General features: G+C 49.9%; 5 protein-coding genes across 5 annotated transcripts; 3 read left to right on the forward strand and 2 right to left on the reverse strand.

Moving 5' to 3' along the window:
• Positions 1–182: 182 nt before the first annotated feature.
• Positions 183–2,481, forward strand: LDX57_007487 (sugar porter family MFS transporter). The gene is made up of 3 exons (XM_046089204.1): positions 183–866; positions 913–1,362; positions 1,418–2,481. The coding sequence occupies exons 1-3, from the start codon at positions 818–820 to the stop codon at positions 2,371–2,373; spliced, it is 1,455 nt and encodes a 484-aa protein (XP_045945174.1). The 5' UTR covers positions 183–817; the 3' UTR covers positions 2,374–2,481.
• Positions 2,482–4,060: 1,579 nt separating this feature from the next.
• Positions 4,061–4,710, forward strand: LDX57_007488 (uncharacterized protein; the record flags this gene model as incomplete). The annotated part of the gene is made up of 2 exons (XM_046089205.1): positions 4,061–4,204; positions 4,279–4,710. 2 exons carry the CDS (start codon positions 4,061–4,063, stop codon positions 4,708–4,710), a joined length of 576 nt encoding a protein of 191 aa, XP_045945175.1.
• A 3,919-nt stretch (positions 4,711–8,629) lies between these two features.
• LDX57_007489 (uncharacterized protein) lies at positions 8,630–9,010 on the forward strand (the record flags this gene model as incomplete). Its single annotated transcript, XM_046089206.1, has 2 exons — positions 8,630–8,766; positions 8,827–9,010. The coding sequence occupies 2 exons, from the start codon at positions 8,630–8,632 to the stop codon at positions 9,008–9,010; spliced, it is 321 nt and encodes a 106-aa protein (XP_045945176.1).
• Positions 9,011–15,145: 6,135 nt separating this feature from the next.
• On the reverse strand, positions 15,146–15,733 carry LDX57_007490 (uncharacterized protein; the record flags this gene model as incomplete). Its single annotated transcript, XM_046089207.1, has 1 exon — positions 15,146–15,733. The coding sequence occupies one exon, from the start codon at positions 15,731–15,733 to the stop codon at positions 15,146–15,148; it is 588 nt and encodes a 195-aa protein (XP_045945177.1).
• Positions 15,734–17,109: 1,376 nt separating this feature from the next.
• LDX57_007491 (glycoside hydrolase family 71 protein) lies at positions 17,110–18,600 on the reverse strand (the record flags this gene model as incomplete). The annotated part of the gene is made up of 2 exons (XM_046089208.1): positions 17,110–18,459; positions 18,520–18,600. The coding sequence occupies 2 exons, from the start codon at positions 18,598–18,600 to the stop codon at positions 17,110–17,112; spliced, it is 1,431 nt and encodes a 476-aa protein (XP_045945178.1).
• Positions 18,601–19,029: the final 429 nt, after the last annotated feature.

A 19,029-nucleotide genomic window follows, 5' to 3' on the forward strand; every position in this document is an offset into this window, starting at 1 on the left:
AGTGAGTTATTGTCCGATAGTCGGAAAGTGGCCCACAATGTCGTCGGGATATCCGACGTGGGGGAATGCCCGGGGTATTCGAGCTGAATTAGACCGAGATTGCTCCCCAGAATGTCATCTGATGCTCGGACAGTGGTTCGGGACCATTGGAACATCTCTCTATCCCGTAATCACTGACCGCGGGGGTTGGTGCTGAACTCGGAATATCCACCTCTCTCGGTTGCCTTCGGGACAGACTTGTTAGTGCATGTTAGTGAACCATCCAACGAACATGACTCTGCTTTTCTGACAGCACCCATATTTGAATATTCAGAACGCATGAAACGCGAAGGTTCTATATCTCTCTCAAGCAAACTGGAAACAGAGAGTCGGCTTCTGTGAAAACATGGCATCCCGAAACATTTCAGCCCAACAGACAAGCTACTCCGTAGAAAACAAGTCAAACCCAAGACAGCTAAGCGAAGGACCCGTTTCAAATTAGCTCGACGCCACAATAACCAAGTCTACACAAGTCCAGCTGCCGTGGCGATTACCGATTTTATGGCCCTTCTTCAGCCATCTCGGTCTTCGGGGTATCTTTTCCCTTCAGCGGGCACGGAGGTGCGTTGCGGTTCGACCAGCCCAAGCGGGTTAAATCCGGGGTAGAACGGGATTCCGGGGTCGGTCATGTCTTCCGTATATATTCTCGTCGAGCTCGTTCAATCGGCAGGAGAACTATCCACCACGAGCCTGGCTTTTCATAACCTATACTCCTGCTCCCACGCAGCATTTCAGTCCAGCTTCAAGTCACTACAGGACGGGGCACGGCAACGCCAAAATGGCCAAAATCAAGACGTTCCTTTCGGCCATCTTCCTGGCCACCGGAGGTGAGTCTCCCATCTGTCTCCTTTATCTTCTCTTCTGACAAAATAGGTTTCCTCTTCGGTTACGACAGCGGTATCATCACCTCGACTATCTCCCAGGAGCATTTCATCGACTACTTTAACAACCCTAGTAATACCGTCACTGGCGGTGTGGTTTCTTCCTTCCAAGGAGGTGCCATTCTCGGTACAATAATCAATATGATGCTTGGAGACTGGCTGGGTCGCAAACGTTCAATCTTTTTTGGGTCGGCGGTCTCTGTGTTTGGTTGTGCCCTGCAAGCAGGTGCCGTGTCGATGAGCATGCTTATCATCGGGCGGTTTATTGCCGGAGCTGCCGTGGGTATCATGACCTCCATCATCCCTATGTATGCGGGTGAATTGTCAGAGACGAAGTACCGTGGTGCCATGTCTGGCTTGCTACAGTGGATGTTAAGTTGGGGATTCCTCGTTGCACAGTGGCTGGGGTACGGGACGTCGTTCGTGAACGGCGCATTCCAATGTAGGACTTCACTATTTCCGCGAATTCCCATCGCATCATCCTAACTAGAGCATAGGGCGCTTTCCTCTTGCTTTCCAATGCGTGCCCGGTATCGTCCTCATGTTCGGCATCTGGCTGCTCCACGAATCCCCGCGATGGCTCATGGAGAAAGACCGCCACGACGAAGCGCTCGAAACACTACGCAAACTCCGCGGCGGCACTCCAAACAGCGAGGATCTCGTGGCTGTCGAGTTCCAAGAGATCAAGGACGCCATTGATGCCGAGCGTGCCGCCCACAAAGTGACTTGGTCGTCTATTCTCACCACACCCTCCTGGCGGCGTCGTCTGGCCCTAGGATGCGGCGTGCAAGCCTTCGGCGTTCTGTCCGGTATCAACGTGATCAACTACTACGGCCCCATGATCTACAAGTCGCTCGGCATCGAAAACCAGACCTCGCTCATGATCATCGGCATCTCCGGCGCCTTGTCCATCGTCTATGCCACGATCTGTCTCTGGGCCCTCGATAAAGTCGGTCGTATCAAACCACTCATCATGTCGGCCGCTGGCTGCGGTCTTGCACTCGTCGTCAACGCCGCCCTCTCACAGCACTGGGACGCCACTAACCCGAACCTTCTTCGCGCCATGGTCGCTATGAACTTCGTCTTCAGTCTCTTCTACACTCCCCTCGGTTGCATTTCCTGGGTCTACCCAGCAGAGATCTTCCCCGTGGATATTCGTAATCAGGGTAATTCGATCACGACATTCACGAACTGGACGTTCAACTTGGTATTTGCGCAGTTCTCGCCGCAGGCGCTGGATGATATCGGTTTCAAGTACTTCTATGTCTTCTTCGTGTTCAACTTCATTGCGCTCCTGTGTTACATCTTCTTCTTCCCTGAAACGAAGGGCAAGACGCTTGAGGAGATGGACATGGTGTTTATGGATGCGAGCGTTGCTGTGGCGGCCAAGACGGCCGATTTGGATGATAGCAAGAGGGAGGGCGAGGATGTCCAGATTGAGCAGGTTAGGTAATTAGGCCTGGGCTTGTGGTCCCTTGTGGCATGTACAGTTAATGATAGCGAATCAACGTTATGACCTCGATTGAGGATTGGCTCTGTCCTTGTGTTCCATTTCCGGCGGGGGTTACTAGCTTGGGATACATCTACCAAAGTCTGGCCTGAGTGGCTGAAGAGTTGCTCATCTACAGGCATTTCCTAGAAGATAACAAGCCTGGCGTGCATCAAAGCAACGGCCCAAGTATATTAGTGAATTGATAAGTCTTTCGGGACGTTGATCCGGGAGTCCAATGTAACCAGGCGGCCGGAGATGGGTTTCCAATGCCCAAAACCTGCATTCTGACCCGAGATAGCTGCGGAGCAACTAAGGTCGATTGCTATCCGGTTGCGTGCTTGAGGAATTTAAGCAGGCCGTGGCGTCACCATCTGCGCGTCAATCGGGCCTCAATCAAAGCATCATGCTGGTTTGGAACGGAACGTCAAACCTCGTCCAAGTATTGAGAGTTTAGATGATTAGCCAGTGACTGAGTTGGTTGCTTGGTTTACAGTAGCATAAAACGTTAACGATTCTGATGCAGATGTCTGTATTTTCGCGCCTTATCTACGGAAAGTAACGATGCAACCCTGAAACCAGGATTCACCAGCCATCATAAAAGTTTCCTGGCAGAGGACGAGCCGAATTTTCAAAGGCTCCATCCAGTTACCAAGTCGCTAGATAGTATTAAAACACTTAGCTATCCTTTTAGGGGTCAGTAACGACGCTACCGTAGCTAGGGCACACAATATTTACTTCACTGGGAATATTCCATCCACGGATGCATCTTCTGCAGCAAAAGGGACATTTCCGGGTAGACGCCCAATCTCTATGATACTTTCTAGGCTCTGCGATCATGAAGCCTGCCTATCAGCACTGCCTAGAGCCTTGTGGTTTTCAAAATTGCCAAAGCCATCCCTGAGATTACGGCCATTCCAAAGAAGGGCCGAACTACACTGGTAACCCTAAGGAGAATTACAGCATGCAACTCCTTCTTGCCTTCGACTTTGGACTTCCTTCCAAAAGCATCAACCTACAAAATGGTCAGCGCAATCAGACCAGAGATACACGCTTCTCCCTGGAATGAGAGACGCCCTGAGAACCAAGTCACAAAGCCACCAGTCCAAGGAAGTCAACCGTCAAGAATGTACCATGTTTCTGCAAGAGGAGCGTAGGAATGTACGTCGTATCAAAACTATTCGATCGAAGGAAGGGGGAAAATGCAACCGGCCCGCTCCAGACCCATCCCTATCTCTCCAACCGTTTATGGGTCCCCCGAACTAAGACTCCAGGTGCGCGGGCTGGGTAGGCGTTCGGGCCGTTAACGGCTAGGGGTGGGTGGGTAGGGTCCTATCGATCAGTAGCAGTTAGCATCAATATCCAGATTAAGACACTTAGATCAAGAGGACCATGGCCGGCTTCTCTCTCGAGGTGTTGGGATGGACGATGTGTGTTGCAGTTGGTGGCGTGTTGTATTGGTTATCGAGTCTGCGTTCAGGATGCCAGCGATGGAGAGGAACGAGTACATATATCACTCCCTCCGGTTGTACGTCTCAATTTTCCTAGTAAGGTAATCAGCGATCTCTCCCATCTGTCTTGCAATTGTGATCGTGATCGTGATCGTGACTTCAACCTCGTCTCCATTCTTCCCTAAATTGCACCCCATCTCATGGCTCCCCTCCCTCGCCCCTTACTAGGCCTTATCCTCCTAGCCAACCCCCTCCTTTTCCTCCTACCTGGCCCCGTGCAAGGGGCACCTTTCGAGGCGCACACCCCCACGCAATCCTGGAACGCCACAGGACCCAGCAACTCGGTGAGGATGATCCAACCCAGTCAACACATCTTACCATCATGCCCAGGAGAGAGAAGTGCTAACGTCACGCACAGAGCCACCTCGTGCCCAAACCACCCAGACCGTGGTCACCCGCGCCGTTCTTCTGGAACGATGCCCCTCCGCGCCCGTATCATGCCTACGGCTATGGTGGGTTTTATCAGCCGGACAAGGCTGGAGATGATGCGAGGGGTTCGGTGAATGTTGTGGATAAGGGCTCTGAGGTTGAGGCTGGGGCCGAGGATGTGCATGAGCATGTTGACGACATAAGGACCCTGGGTGGAGATGGCAAAGAGGATGAAGTGGATGCGAACTCGTCGGATGCGGAAGAGACTGGTGAGAGAAATGAAGATGAGGGAAAGGATGTATCTTCTTTCTGGAACCCTTTTGCTGGTCTTCGACACGGTGATGACCTGAATCGCGGAGACTGGGACTGGAAGAAGCAAGCTCATGGACATGGGAAGTCTTGGGGAGAGGCAGACAGTTGATTGATTCTATCAGTGTGCCGTTGGGGAGGATGATGGCGTGGGTAGATGGAGCTGGGGTTCCAGACCCTGCGCTCGTCCGGCCTTCTCATTGTCCTTCGTGCTTGAAAAGTCTGTTATATGGGATATCAAAAGTTAATCTAATATTGAGGGAAAAAAGAAAGAAATCTGATTTTGCAGCACCAACCAACCCTATTGTTCCAACAGTGTGGGAATACCCCGAATACCCTATGTCCAGGATGGCCAACGCAGCCCTCCCACAACATGGAAATTCCCCGCCGGAGAACACATCCAACGAAGCTTCTAGTTACTTTCTTGAATTCGAAGCTACCTAAAAAAAAAAAAAGCCAATTGAGGTTTTAATCCTAGCCATCGTCCCGTGTTTTACTATCGTTCGGACCGCGCCGAAGAAAAAAATCAACAAGAGGCAAAATATGCCGAGGCATGTTACGTCTCCGGTCGGCGCAGACAAACAGAGAGCAAAAGATAGGCAGGTTATAATTAGGTCTCTACTCAAAAGCGAAAAAAAGATTATACTACATACTACTATAGTTAAAATTGCCTCTCTCAGGTCACCTCAGAAAAAGTGACTAATGAATACTGTAAAGCAAACCAGCAGCCATGTCTCACTTCCACCAAATGAAATGAACTTTGCCTCCAGTTGCGAAAAAGGAGTCGTCAATTGGGCCACTGTCGCCAACGCAAGTCTGCCTTTGTACGACCTCACGCTGCACCCGTCCAGACCAATGCAGTATAAGCACTAAAGCTAAGACACGAGCGGGAGATTGCGGGTTACACAGGGAAAATGAACTGACAGGCTCGAAGCTGGTAGGGGGGAAGAGGGGGAGGAGGGATGTGTGACTTTGGACGATTAGCGATTGGGGTTTCGACGACCTGGGAAATGATATCGAAAAGGTAGAATTGATTGCAGCAGAGTCTCTGCGAAAAATCAAATGTGGTCGACATGTGTTGGCCATGTTTTTTCTTTGTTCGTTTCATCGTGACTAACAGCTACCTCCCTAGACTAAGTATCTTCCCTCCCTAGTGCAGTAAACAACAAAGAAGAAGAAAAAAATGTCGCAAAATTTGACAAATCCCCCTCTCCCCGGAAACTCACCACTCAACCGCGATCGATTCGAGGCTGTGTATTTTTCTGGACACCGACAGCAATCGATGAAGCGCCTGGATGTAAATCCTTTAAGCCGGAACCGGTATAGCAGAAGTCTAGACCCGAGATGAGCCAGAATAAGTCCCGGGTTGACCCAAGTTGAAACCGGCGCTAAGGCGATTGCGCATAAGCTCGCGCGGAAACACCCTGAAATGTCAGGGCAGCGACTCGCTTTCCTTGACACAGCCACGCTACGCGCAGCTGCCAGGTCGGAGTGGGTTGCCCACGGATCTTTGTCCTGGTCCTGCGTCGACTGCTCTGGATTGCTTCCCTTTGGTTGGGTCGTTTTCGACTGCTCTTTTCTGGTATGCAGGGCCAAGAAAGTCAACTGGCACGTGCACGGTAGATATTTTCCATTGGATATGTTTCTGGAAATAGGGCCTTGGAACCGGCGGGGATTAGGAAGATCGGGAGTTTCTTTTACTAAGCGGATCGTCCGGTGTGGAGGTGAGCATTGCCGATGGCTCTGACGGTTCTGACAGCTCCTGTCTTTGGGCGAGAGGCCTTCCAACTCGGCCGAAGTGTGATGATATAGGCGATGTCCGTGTATCTACAAACAACGGGAGCGGTGCATGCGATCATGCTAAGCGGCATCGGTTCCGTCGGCCAACTATCCTTGATCGTTTCTTGTTTCCTTCTTGGCTTCACTTCTTCGTCTACGGTGCAGAGAGATTATGATCTTTTTTAGACATTGTAGTCTCGATCCCGGCTCTTCCATCTTTCCGGCTCGTCTAATCGTGCCATAATGTAGACATACCGTGGACAGCAAAAGCAGATCTCCGAGCGGCTGTGCCCTCCACGATCCGGCGACATCCCTGTCCAGAGTACATCTTCCTTCCTGTTGACTGAAATCATGTGTTCGTCATTGGCTGCGGGTGGTAAAATACCTCACCGGCCGGTTCACCATGCTCATCGTGACCGCCACTTTGTCATTCCGGACCGATTAGTTACCAGAGCACAGCAAGAGAAACCGGTATACGACAATATGATCCAGTAGGTGACTGTTGATAAGAGACTGTATGTCTCAAGTCACTGGTATTGTGGTCGATTGCGTGTCCGAATGAGGGGAGTCGGATGGGCAGGGGGTCGAACGAACAAAGAGGCTATAGTCCAGATGACGGAGTATGATGCAATCTTGGATCATATTGTCCCCGACAGACTTTATGGCTGTTGCTAGTGGAATGAGTACATCGAGCAGTCAGTCTCGGTATACTCCAGGATGGTTTCGAAATGCCCACGACCAGGTAGTAGGCCGTGCCATTTGACTCCTTTTAGCTGAAGATAAGGCCATGAACGCTCATTGAGGTGAACAGAATAGAATCTCATACTGGCCATAGATACTTGGCGTCCGCGATGATCAACCGTTGCAGGAAGAGTTAAAGTTGGGGCGAAGCACTTCTTGGTAAAGAGGGGGTCAGGAAGGATATACTGGAGGACCGGGCTGCCTCGTGGTTATAGAAGCAGGCAGCAAGATAAAAACCAGTCGCCTAAGCCTTTACCCATTTATCAATCGCTCCACCCTCCACAGGGCACTGCAGGGTACGGGGCAGACTTCCTGATAGATCATGGAGCAGAGGAGTAGATTAAACGAGACGACGATCATCTCCGCCCCGTCGAATGAGGAGTCAGAAGTGCGAGGAGTTCTGACGACAGCGGACAGGCAGATTCCGATATGCCAGTGGCCCCCAGAAAGTATCTACGTACCATTAATCTGCCCATGGCTCATCGCATGGTTGGCAGGAGCGATCCGCGTCTTCGGATCCCGCGGACACCTGTGCCTGACAGATAAGCAAACGGAGAGTTTTTGGCGGCACCTGGAAAGTATTTCTGCGAGCGGCATCAAGTCGGTGTTTGACACAGTCAGTCAGCAAATGGCCACATCTAGAAGACCAGCGCTGGACGGCGGGCAACCATGCAGGGTGCATGTGGCTGTCGGCGAGTGGTCCTGTGTTGTCGGACAGACCAGCCCGGAGCCTTTTCGCTTGGAAAGTCTTAATTCGAACCCATGAAGCAATACGAAGTAGCATCTGGATTCCGACCACTGACGAGACTGTTACGTTGCGGGAATTAGGGCTCACCCGTGCAATGGAATTCTTCTGCCTGTCTCTGTCTTGAAGTTCGTTCGGCACTAACGGGGTTCGCGAGTCGACCCAGTGCCTCAGCATGGGACCATTGCAATGCCCCTGGACCCTCTCCGTAGGGCAAATAAACTAGGAAAGTCGCTGCCTGTGCCGGTGACAAGTTCCCAAAACTAACAGTGAATTGCCCCTCCGTCTGAGACAAGCTCCGGTCCCTAGTGGCGCCGGTCGCTCCTCGTTATTGGCGACCAGACCCGATCGCAATGACTCCGACTCGACGAACAAAGCTTGGTCTCAGTTTATTTTCATCAAGCTCAATGAGGTGTAGGCAACAGGGTTCTCTCCGCTGGCTTCTCTTTTTTCTGTTTCTTTTTGACTTTTTTCTGGCCTTTCACTTTCTTAGCGCTGCCCTAGCTGCCTAGCATCCTTAACATCCCTAAAATATAGCCATTTTATTTTCTATCTTAATTTTCTTTTTTTTTTCTTCTTTTGGAGGGTCTTTCCGGTTAGACTGTCATGCAGTTTGTTTATTTATATCGACGTGACTGGCCTGCTTTGATCCCTTCAATCACCTCACTTTCATTCTTCCATAAGCCAACACCTTAAGAGACCAAGACCTCGCAAATATCCTTCTCTTCTCAAACGACCCTCCTAGTCGTCCTCGACCTCATACAAAATGCCTGCCACTCCTCGTCCCAACACTGACTACGAACGCTGGATGCGGGACTCAAATCCTGCCCACACTCTTGCCGCCGAGCCAGATTACGGTCAAGTCCAAAAGGCCACAGAAATGGATTCTGCGCTGGAATATCAGTATGTTATCACTCTATACCTACCATCTTTTGTCTCCTAACATGACTAACGATTAAACAGACCGCCCCTCTCAAACCCTCAGATCTACATCTCGCGAGATGACCGATCGTTCCAGCTCTGGGAAAACCGACCTCCCTTCTCGACCGCCTGCATCATCCCCGTCTTCGTCGTAATAGTCGCCATCATCTTCATCAAGACGCGCCATTCGCGAGGGAAGGAAGGCGCTGTCAGCTTGAAGGGATAGACATTCGATCTCTGCGACTTTTCTTTTGTTCGGGATAGAGACTGGTGTGGTTCGGTTCAGTGACGCCGTCTCGGTCGGGCCTTTGTTAATTTTTCATGTTTATGTCGATGTTAATAGTTTTCATACCCCATGTTATACCTAGCTATGCAATAAGCGATGATTTTTATTCAGTTCAATCTTTTTCTCGCTAGTTCTCGTTGTTCACTGGAGTTGGTTGTACATACTGCATTGATGAGCGCAAGAATAAGACTGAACAAGCCTTACAATATTTAAATTCATACTTCTCCTCAAATTCCAGGGACGATCACATTCTCAGCCTCTAGATCTAAACTTTCCGACCGGCGCATCATTGCTGGCACACTCCACTTATCCTTCCCTGCGACTCAACGACATCCATCACTCCAGCGCCATCTCGCCCAATGACACCCCCTGGACCGTTGGTCGCCACTCTCGCATCCTCTCTACGCCAAATAAATCTAAGCGCCGAGTAGTTAGGTTAGCCCAGCTAGTTATTCTATTCCAATCCTCGCCTTAGAGCCTCAGCCCCGACGCAAAGCAACAATAATCCGCAAAGCGCCATAAGATGATCGCCGAGATTTCCCCGCCAAGCTTTTCTCTTACCCCGTCGGCCTGTTCAGCGTCAACGCATCATCCAATAATAGCTCCTGACGACGAGAATTAGTGCGATTGGATGTTGGATGGGAAGGAAACGAAGGGGGGGGAAAAGTGGGCTTGCCATTCTCTGGGTGGGTCTAGGAGGAATCTGACTGAGAAAAATGGCACTTCCCTGACTGTGACCCCGTTGGTCACTTGTCGTTGAGTTCCCATCCAACAAACAACCAACGCGCCCTCGCACGGATACCTTGTCGTTACTGGTAGTTAAGTTGGCGTTGCGGCTGTTTTGGAGGATTATGGAGTACTAGCGACCGGTGGGAGGCATTGCAGTCTTTTTCTTTTTCTTTTCTTTTCTTTTCTTTTCTTTTTTTTTCTTTTTTTTTTTTTTTTGGACAGTAGTTGGACCCCATAGCTGGTTGCTACACGACTCCTTTCGTTAAGTTTTAGGAGTTGTTATCAGTTATCTGTGCTACAATATGACGAGGACAGCTGAAACCGGATGGATGATAAATCGGTAGGAGGTGTCCAGTTTCAATTACTTCAGCCCTGAACCCCTGTGTGAAGTATCGAGACTCCGTCTTGAAAATGGTGTCTATACTCTAAGACGTGGAGATGCGACCGGTGAGTTCTACTCCGGATGGAGAACACAATCAACTAGTAGCTGTTACTGAACAATGTTGATCTAGTAGTACCTATCGTTCAATAGTATCAATGGACTTTCCATGAAGTATTTACTGCCTACTGTATAGATGTTCTGGAACTAGTTAGTTAGCAAATGTCACGATAAGAAACGATCGTTGATCCCGCATGATAAAAATAACCCAAAGGCAAAAACTAAGTAACAAAACACCGACCGCGGCAAAAAAAAGTCAATCAAAATAGATCTCTAAAAACAGGTCAAAAAATCTTGTCATGCCTTGTGAGGAGAAGAAAAAGACCCTAAAAGATGGTTGCGACCGGACCAAGTCCCAATCAAGAAAGGTGAGACATTCCTTAACAACTTAGTCGCGATAGACCCTTTTCCGTCGCAGTAGCGCACATGGCACCATGTCGGGCTCAGCTCGCCACTTCCGCAGCTACAACTAGCAACAATGGGTTGCGGTGAGGTTCATCGTGTAGGTTACTTTCTATTCTTTATTCAAGAAACCAAACCATGAAATGGACGATTGGGGGTTGTTCTGCAAAGTTTGCAGGGTCTAGTTTAGACGCTGTCTTAAATCGCCTATGCGATCGAGAGAAACTCCGGCAATTCGCCGATATATCTACTAACTGGGATGAACTGTGTCTTTGCACGATAGTGAATTATTTAGAGCCGCATAGCATGTCCAAATATATCGATCGAGTCTTTTTTTGTCGTCTAAATAGCATCAGGTGAATGTAACAGGTCATATAGCCAATTCTATATGTATAGATATCTAGAGAAGATCACATCATTCTGCGATGAGATCTGTATAGCTCGACTGCAGTAGTATACCATTACTACCTCAGTTGATTTGGCGAGGTGTAATAAGTCATCTATGGTCTTAGGTTGTCACCATGTGGTCGTTCTCACATTAGATTCACGTCGTTTCAGCTTTAATGAATGGAACTCATTCTCGCGTTTAGAATAATAGATAAAGATACAGCCTCCTATAGAGAGATTCCCAGAGTCCAGGAACCATCGCTTAGGTCCACTTTAGTAGAGTTCAGATAGAGTCGTGAAGTCAAACAGTTTTAAACTAATTTCCTAAGGCGCTTGGGGGTAGTAGGTCGTCGTACTCAAAAATGACGAGATCCGGTAATAACAGCTGCAGAGTGTGTAGAAAGATAATAGGCAGGCAGGATAGTCCTCAGTGCGATATAGACACCTTTTGGTACAAAGAAAATATTAGGCGGTATGATACCCATAGGTAAACAGAAGCTATGCTTCCGTTAAGGTGCTGTGGGCATGTTAGACTGTATGGACAGAGGGGAGACTCGAGATCCCAGAGCCCACATAACATAACATAGAGAGACCATGCTAATAGTCCATCGTGCAATAGTGGAATAGTCACTTCGACTTTTGATACCTACCTACCCTTACCAAGGCCTTGGCTTTGGTATTGAGATCAAGGGCTTGATTCCTCATTTGGTTCTATGATCGGATCCATTGACAAAGTCGGAATCACTGGCTGCAGGGCATCCGGAGGAGAACACCAGTGCTCACCATCGCCCCGTCTACCCACTGTGAGACCGGCTTCGAGCTCCCGGGAATATGAAGGGCTATCGTATGTTTCCTCTCCGGAGCAACCGGTTATCATAGGGACCAACATATCTAAAGCGTGGCATCGGATCAACTGGTCCAACCAAGCATCTACCGAGGTTGGATTGAAGACTGCTACCATTGGCATCAATTGTTAGTAAAGGCAATCAAGTCAATAGAAGATGCAGTATTGAGTATGCTTCCATAGCTAAGGTGCGCCGCAAGTTGCAGATTTCCGCCGAAGAGGTCATCCCCAGACTCCATGCTCGGACTGCTCGGATTCGAATTTTTGATGGCTGTTGATCTCCGTTCAGGGTCTCTTGAATGGCTTGGTGTCGACGTGCAGGTTGTTCAGGTTCTCAATGCTTCTTGAATCGCTCAGGTCATCGAGAAGATCAGTGAATGACGGGCGAAGAAGCTGAAACTCACCCAGTACCTGTCATGCTCGGATCTTGACCAAAGTTCGATCAATCAGAGAAATCACGTCATCAGTAAGTCCTCAATCTTTAGAAGAGCCCTCGTTGCATTATCCTTAAGGCTCTGAGGAACCCATCGATCTTGGATATTTTGGGTTGGAGACCCCACCACTCAGTAAGGACGATCTCAAGTCCATACCAGCGAGTATTCTCGAGGACTTTTACCGACCAACCTCCAGTCCTAACTTCGAGAAACCCGTCAGGCTTTCAGTTGCTCAATTACTACCGGTGCCTCCACGCTTTCATGGGAAATAGCAGAACCCATAACGTTAACATGCTGTTTGGCCTTCACCACACACCCCGACTAGAAAACTATAAAGCAGCAATTGGCCGCTTAGCGATGAGAGATGAAACACTGCGAACGCACTTGCTGCCTGGGAAGAACGAATCCAGCTATTCATGCCATGCCATCATGCAAATCGTACGATTCCAGCCGGAGGTCGTGCACGTTGACGATTCCAATTCGATGAGAGACGTCTATGTACGTGTTCGTGGCGACCTTCCCCACAGGGATGTGGCTCAGACCTGCCGTTTTCTGGTCCTGATAAAACCCAAGTCCTCTTTGTCAGATATCATCAAATAGATTCCTAGATGCCAATGGCTTCCTCGTTGTTCGGAGAAAACTTGAAATCTGCCATTGGAATACATTCTCGGCGCGTCAACCAATATCGCACCGAGACCGTGCAACGCCGGCTGTCTCCCTCACTGACAAGTCCAGGTCAGGTCTATCTTCAGGAGAATCGAACGATCTCGTTTAACTTTTACATAGTTGCGCTGTGCATTGTATTCCTTGCTCGCGGTACGGACACAAATGGTGTCAGCATCTGGTCTGTGAAGTCTGGCCGTGGGGATGCGGCCAGTCTGAGCACGGTGGACCTCATTTAGAATGCTTTACCATCCGGCTTAATAAGAACAATTCTTGACAACCATTCCGGCGCATTCTAGTCCTTGCGAAAGGCAGAACTCAATTGACAAGAGCCCATTCGCGAGTCCCGTACGATGTGATACTCGTCGAGTTGGGCGTGCCTCGATCGACAATCCGCAGCCCACTCTTTCAAGCCCTGATGGATTGGCAACCACAAACTATCTTTACATATTTGTTCGACGGTATCAAGGCAGTTTAAATGAACTAGTGCTCGACAAAAGATGTCTTGATCTCACGCGGCTAATGAGGGGCTGAGAAGATGGATTCACTGCGTTTGAATTCGTTCTCCATAAAGGGGTCTTCTCCTATCGGGCAGTGGAGTTGCTAATGCAAAGCTATTTGGGCTTGATTTATGCGTTTGCCTCTCAAGATGAAGTCAATGTTATAAAGACGCCCCTTTTTATTTCACATGAGAGGTTGGTTCAGTCACCGAATGCTCTTACAAGAGCATCACGGAGCTAACCGCTCATTCGGGGAAGAATACACAGCACACTGCGCTGCGCGCGGTACCAAGGCGCTGGTCCGTTTCGCGCAGCGGCGTCGCGTCCCGATTCATTTCCTCTCCAACGGTGAACTGGCGACGAGCTCTCGGGATACCCCCAACTGGCTAAAATGCACCCATAGTTCCTAATGGGCCAGCGAGCGCCTTCTGACCAACGCTATAGGTCAATGTGGAGTGCCGGTATGCATCCATTGCCCTGTCGAGACCGACCACATAGAGCCACTACCACCGAATCTCATACAGGAGCTCCAAGGGCTCATCCTCGAGTTGGAAAGCGTCCCGACAACCAGACAATGAAGGGGGGTTTTGCTCTAGTGCTGGTGGGGATGATTTCCGAGTCAGTAGTAACGGCGTTGCAGGACGAGCAACAGGAATCAAGACCCATGATCCGGGAACACATTTCCGAGGAAAGAGTACCCATTGAGGATGTGATGGGCCTGTCTGCGGCCTTAAACCAAAGCTCACGCTCATTCCCGCGACGCAGTGGGTCGCTTGACCATACTGAATAGATGGCAGGGGGATTGACATGGTATGGTGGATTGCTCGACAGGCCGCTGAATTGAATGGAATCAAGGGGCCTCGCTCCTCGACTCAAAGGTAAGAACGCACTGTTCGCATAGACAAAGGCATTTTTTTCTTGGTATGTTGGATTGTAATCGCTGCCATGTCAATCACGACATTTCCTTAGTCACAGAATCTGTGAGCTTGAACTAAACGTCAAAAAACAGGTTTAGAACATCGCTAAGCAACTAGAACAAGCTCCTCGGTCTGTCGGAGTAGGTGCTGGCTGTATCACGGTTTTGGAAATCAAGGGCAGTGGTGCGAAATCCAGGATTTTAGCCCAAAGACAAAACATGACGTGCCCACTTAGTCGATCTATTTTCGATAGTTTTCCGGGGCTTAAAAATAGTGCAGTTTAGAAAGAGGGGAGATAGGAAAAACTGAACACCCGACGGATCTGCTATCTCTTCGAGAATTTTCTAGTCTGCGTTGGATGAAACATGTGACGCTAGAATTATTTTTCCGACTGATGAGGACCATGAGGTGAATGATCGCTAAACTATGAAGATCCTCGCTTAGGTCTTTACTGTGATTCCTGTTTGGGTCAAAAGGCACGAAGTATATGAATGTAAAATCTGTGTTCGAATTTTGAAACGCTTGAGTATGAGCATGCAATAAACAAGAAAGAAAAGAAAAGGTCGCTAAATCGCAAATAATTATATACAAGTTCGTTGCAGCGTGCTATCATAATCCGTAAATCCAAACACCAGTTCCAACCCAATCTCGTTCTGTTCACCGATATATCGTCTATGGATCTAGCCACAGATCCTTTCCCAAAGTATGAATCAAGATGTATAAAATGTGGAGAATAGCGAGGCCGACCGACTCGAACTAGTCAGCCTACCATCGGCTGAACAGGCGAAGGCGCACACAATCGACGGCCGAGTCCCAGGCGCGCAGCATATCTGCGCGACACGGAAGAGAATGAAGGGGCCTTGCTGATTGTGATAGTCGAGCTGGAGGATTTGCTGCTGCTGTTGGACGACACACGAACCAGCTCGGGCTTTGAGCGAATTTTCTCAGAAGAGGAGGAAGAGCGCTCCGGCGATCGTCGTCGAACCATCGACTTCACAACATTGGCAATCTGGTCGCGGATGATTGTCACAGGGGCAGTTTCGGCGCCAGGATCGAACTCCTCCTCACTGTCACTGTCGTCGACTTGCAGTGCCGCAATCGCCTTCTTCATGTCATTTTGTGCGATCTCGACCGATCGGCGGAGGACTCGATCGTGGGCCAGGCAGCGTCGGAGATCGGGGCTGCGGGCGGAGGTTTCCCGTTCAAGTTTGTCGCGGGATAGAAGGACCATGCGGCATGATAGCGGCGAAGAAGAGCGATGTGCGAGAGGAGGGAGACGAGAGTTGGGGCGAGAGGATTGACGCATCACGGCAGGGCCGGAGAAGGAGGTCTCGGAAGACCGGGACATGGTAGGGTCGAATGTGTAGAGTTGATGTTTGTTTTTTTGTCTTGGGAATAGGACAATGCAATGCAATGCAAGAAAGACTTTGTGTTTTGAGCTGATCCTGGTAATGATTTGGTTCTAATGCCCTGCAGGCCAGGGGTAGAAAGCATGAGCTTTTAAAAAATCCTGACATGGACAAAGCTTCCTGCGATGACTCCCACCAGCGCCGGTCTAGATCCCATGTTTTCCTTGCTAACGATTCCTTAGACCCACTCGGACCGAAACCAGAGAACAGTCCAGACTGTTCGCCACGAACGGCTGCTCGGCCCCGATAAAGAAACGTGGAAGAGCTTCTCGTCTGGCTGGTCGTGGCGCTGGTCTAGACACAACGGAGGGAAATCCCCCGGACTGACCGTCAGTGGCAAGGAGATAATCGGCGAAAAGTTAGAGTTGTGGTGTCATTGACTGCGAACCGTTCATTCGGGTGGTTCGTGCATGCTCCGACCCGATATTCTCATTGGATGATAGCTGAATCATGATCGCAATCTGACGGAATGACCGTTCATAGGTATCGTGCTATCATCTATTTGTTGTTGCTTTTGTTCCTATCTTCCCTGGCCGGATGTCGGGCCCGAAATCGATATGAGTCCTATCTCAATTTGATCTCACTCTGATCTCACAGGAGACTTCAGAACAAATTCGCTCCCTCATTCATAGCCTCGTCTATCTGGTGGTTGGTGGCTTGCCCTAGAACCGTGGACCCGATATACTCTCGGCGAAGTCCTCCGACGTATCCTTCACATGGCAGCACGTGTTGGGAAAAGCCCTACTTGAAGGCCAACATTGGATTTGGCTAACATCTAGGCCAATATTTATTTATTATCATCGCACTGACAGGTTCATGGTGTCAAACTCGGACCACCGCACAAACCTAGATCGTTTCACCCGCCAATGATCGAGTGATAGGTGGTTCTGTAGGCAACTCCGAGAACTCTACTGTGAAGACCGTCGAGTGGACGTGCACAACCGAGTCTCCGGACTGACGAGTGGCACTGGCACGGTGGACCCACGACTTGCGAATCGACTCCTCCCGAACGGTTCCAACGACACTGCCGTGTGGAACGACATGTTGTCGTCGCTTTTCCGGCGCCCGTTATTGGCAGTTGGATGGGATCTTCGGATCATTCCCACAGCCCTGCGTGGACAGAGTCTAGATCATGTCGTGTCAATATTTGCTATCACACAATACTAGTGGAGAAAATTGTTGGGAATCCAAATTGGCTCTAGTATTAGATATTATGATGTTCTATAGATAATGCGTGCAAACTCTTATCCCTGTCTTCATTTTTGACATCAGAATTTCGTCCGATAGTTCCCTTCGCTCATCATCTCGTCATGAATCATGCCAGATAGAAGATTACCATCCAGAGCACCGCCGCCTGGAGCAGGCCCCCCACAGCTACTCGCGTCGACGACGAATCCTCATCGTCACCCGAGGACGACGAGGAGTGTTTCGCGGCCAGTTCCCCAGTCGAGGTAGCGTTGCCAACCCACGCGTTCCAGTTCGTCAGGTTCTTCTCGCACTTGTCCGTGATGGCCTTTCCCTTCATCTGTGCCAGGAACTGTTTGTCCCTCGACAGCGTCACTACCACATCGCCCAATTTTTTCCCAGTCTCGATGCTTCCGTGATAGATCCCCTTACTCCCATCCGGTTTATCGTCCCACGTTGCCGTCTTGTTGTTGCCACCAATGCTGACCGTAATATCGGCCGGCGACTCTAACAACGCCGAGTAAAAAATCTTATCCTGTAGGACCTCCTCAGGCTCGTACAATTTCTGCGCCTGAGTTTCCGTGTTCCCCGTCGTTTTCCCATCCGAGCAAGCAGATGACGGATTCACACGATACCACGAGACGATGCCCTCGTTCTCGATCTTTGCGTCCCGTCCCGGGTTCTTATACTGTTCGATCACGTACGGCAGAAAGGCCCGCCACCCGTCATGCGGCATGCCCTTGGCATAGTCGAACGGCGCCTGGGCGTCGTCGAAGACATTCAGACTTCGCTCATGGATCGGCCCGATGTAATGAGACTCGCCGTAGTCATTCCACGAGATGATCTCCACGTACTCGGGGTCGATCTCCAGCACGTCCTGCCACCGTTTGTACCAGACGTCGTCTCCCCGCCACACCCAGTTCTTATGGTAGCGGACCATATTGGTATAGAACCACGGCGACACAGGCATGATGTAGGGTTTGCCATTCAACGCATCCATGTATTTCTTATCCTGCGTGGTGTTGGTATCATGCGCACCCTCGGGCCAGGCACTCCAGCTCATGAGCCCGTCGACTGCAGCCCGCCCCAACGCGACGCTAGGTTGGAGAGACGACCAGTCCGGGATAAAGACACAGTCAACCTTACGTTTGATGTTCTGCCAGTCGCCGGCGGCTTGGGAGCCTTCGAACGTCGAGACAAGTGGCTTGTCATCGCGGTGTCGGTAGTAGGCGGTTTTGTTCGTGTAGGCCTTCAACACGTTGACGACTTGGTCTTGTGGCCAGTGGCCGTCGCCGGAGTAGTCGAGGGAGAGGAATAGTTTGAAGCCGACCTCGTCGGCGATTGAGAAGGCGTCGTCGAGGAGCTCTTTGGTGTTGAGACCCCAGCCTGTGTTTAGGGCGAAGGCGTCCAAGTGGGCTGCTTTGGCGGCGCTGATGTCCTGTCGCCAGTCATCTTTTGTGTAGTTGTCGCTGTTCCCTAGCTAACGGTTCATTAGCCTTGTGCGGTGAATGAGGGAGGCGATTCTATAGCTTTGACTTACCATAAAATGGGCGAAAACACCCTTAGCATGCGCGTGGCAGACAAATGCCAACAAGGCCAGCAAGGGAAACAATAGCATCATGTCACGTCAGGCGGGAGGACTGGGAACAAACAAGTTTCATAATAATTCTTAAAACAAGGAACCGGCGGACTGCCGAAATAATATACGACAGGGTTCCCACGAAAGCCGTCTCACTGATTTTCCGAATCCATAAAAATACAAGTGAATCATCCCTCGGTGATATGATCTGTTCTCGACTCCATACGGAACACGCCATACCCGAGCGATATACAAAAAAGGACGGTAGATTTGAGTTTGAATTTGAAGTTATTTCCCCTCCGGGACATTTAAATGCCCGGCGTTCAATAATCTGCGAGGAATCCGGTAGCGGTCAACAACCAAGGCCACAAACTGCTATAGTTCCCTCTAGGCATCAATAGAAACCCATTGGCTTTCATGTTGGCACCGCGTGTTGCACAAGTGAGCCTCGCCATATCGCCTATAACATTT

The sequence above is a fragment of the Aspergillus melleus genome, assembly GCF_016097325.1.
Source record: "Aspergillus melleus strain CBS 546.65 chromosome Unknown contig4, whole genome shotgun sequence".
Classification (NCBI taxonomy): Eukaryota; Fungi; Ascomycota; class Eurotiomycetes; order Eurotiales; family Aspergillaceae; genus Aspergillus; species Aspergillus melleus.

Coding starts and splice junctions, on each gene's coding strand:
- LDX57_007487 (XM_046089204.1), top strand. CDS start 818: ATGGCCAAAATCAAGACGTTCCTTTCGGCCATCTTCCTGGCCACCGGA. Junction 867..912: donor CATCTTCCTGGCCACCGGAG/GTGAGTCTCCCA, acceptor CTGACAAAATAG/GTTTCCTCTTCGGTTACGAC. Junction 1,363..1,417: donor CGTGAACGGCGCATTCCAAT/GTAGGACTTCAC, acceptor ACTAGAGCATAG/GGCGCTTTCCTCTTGCTTTC.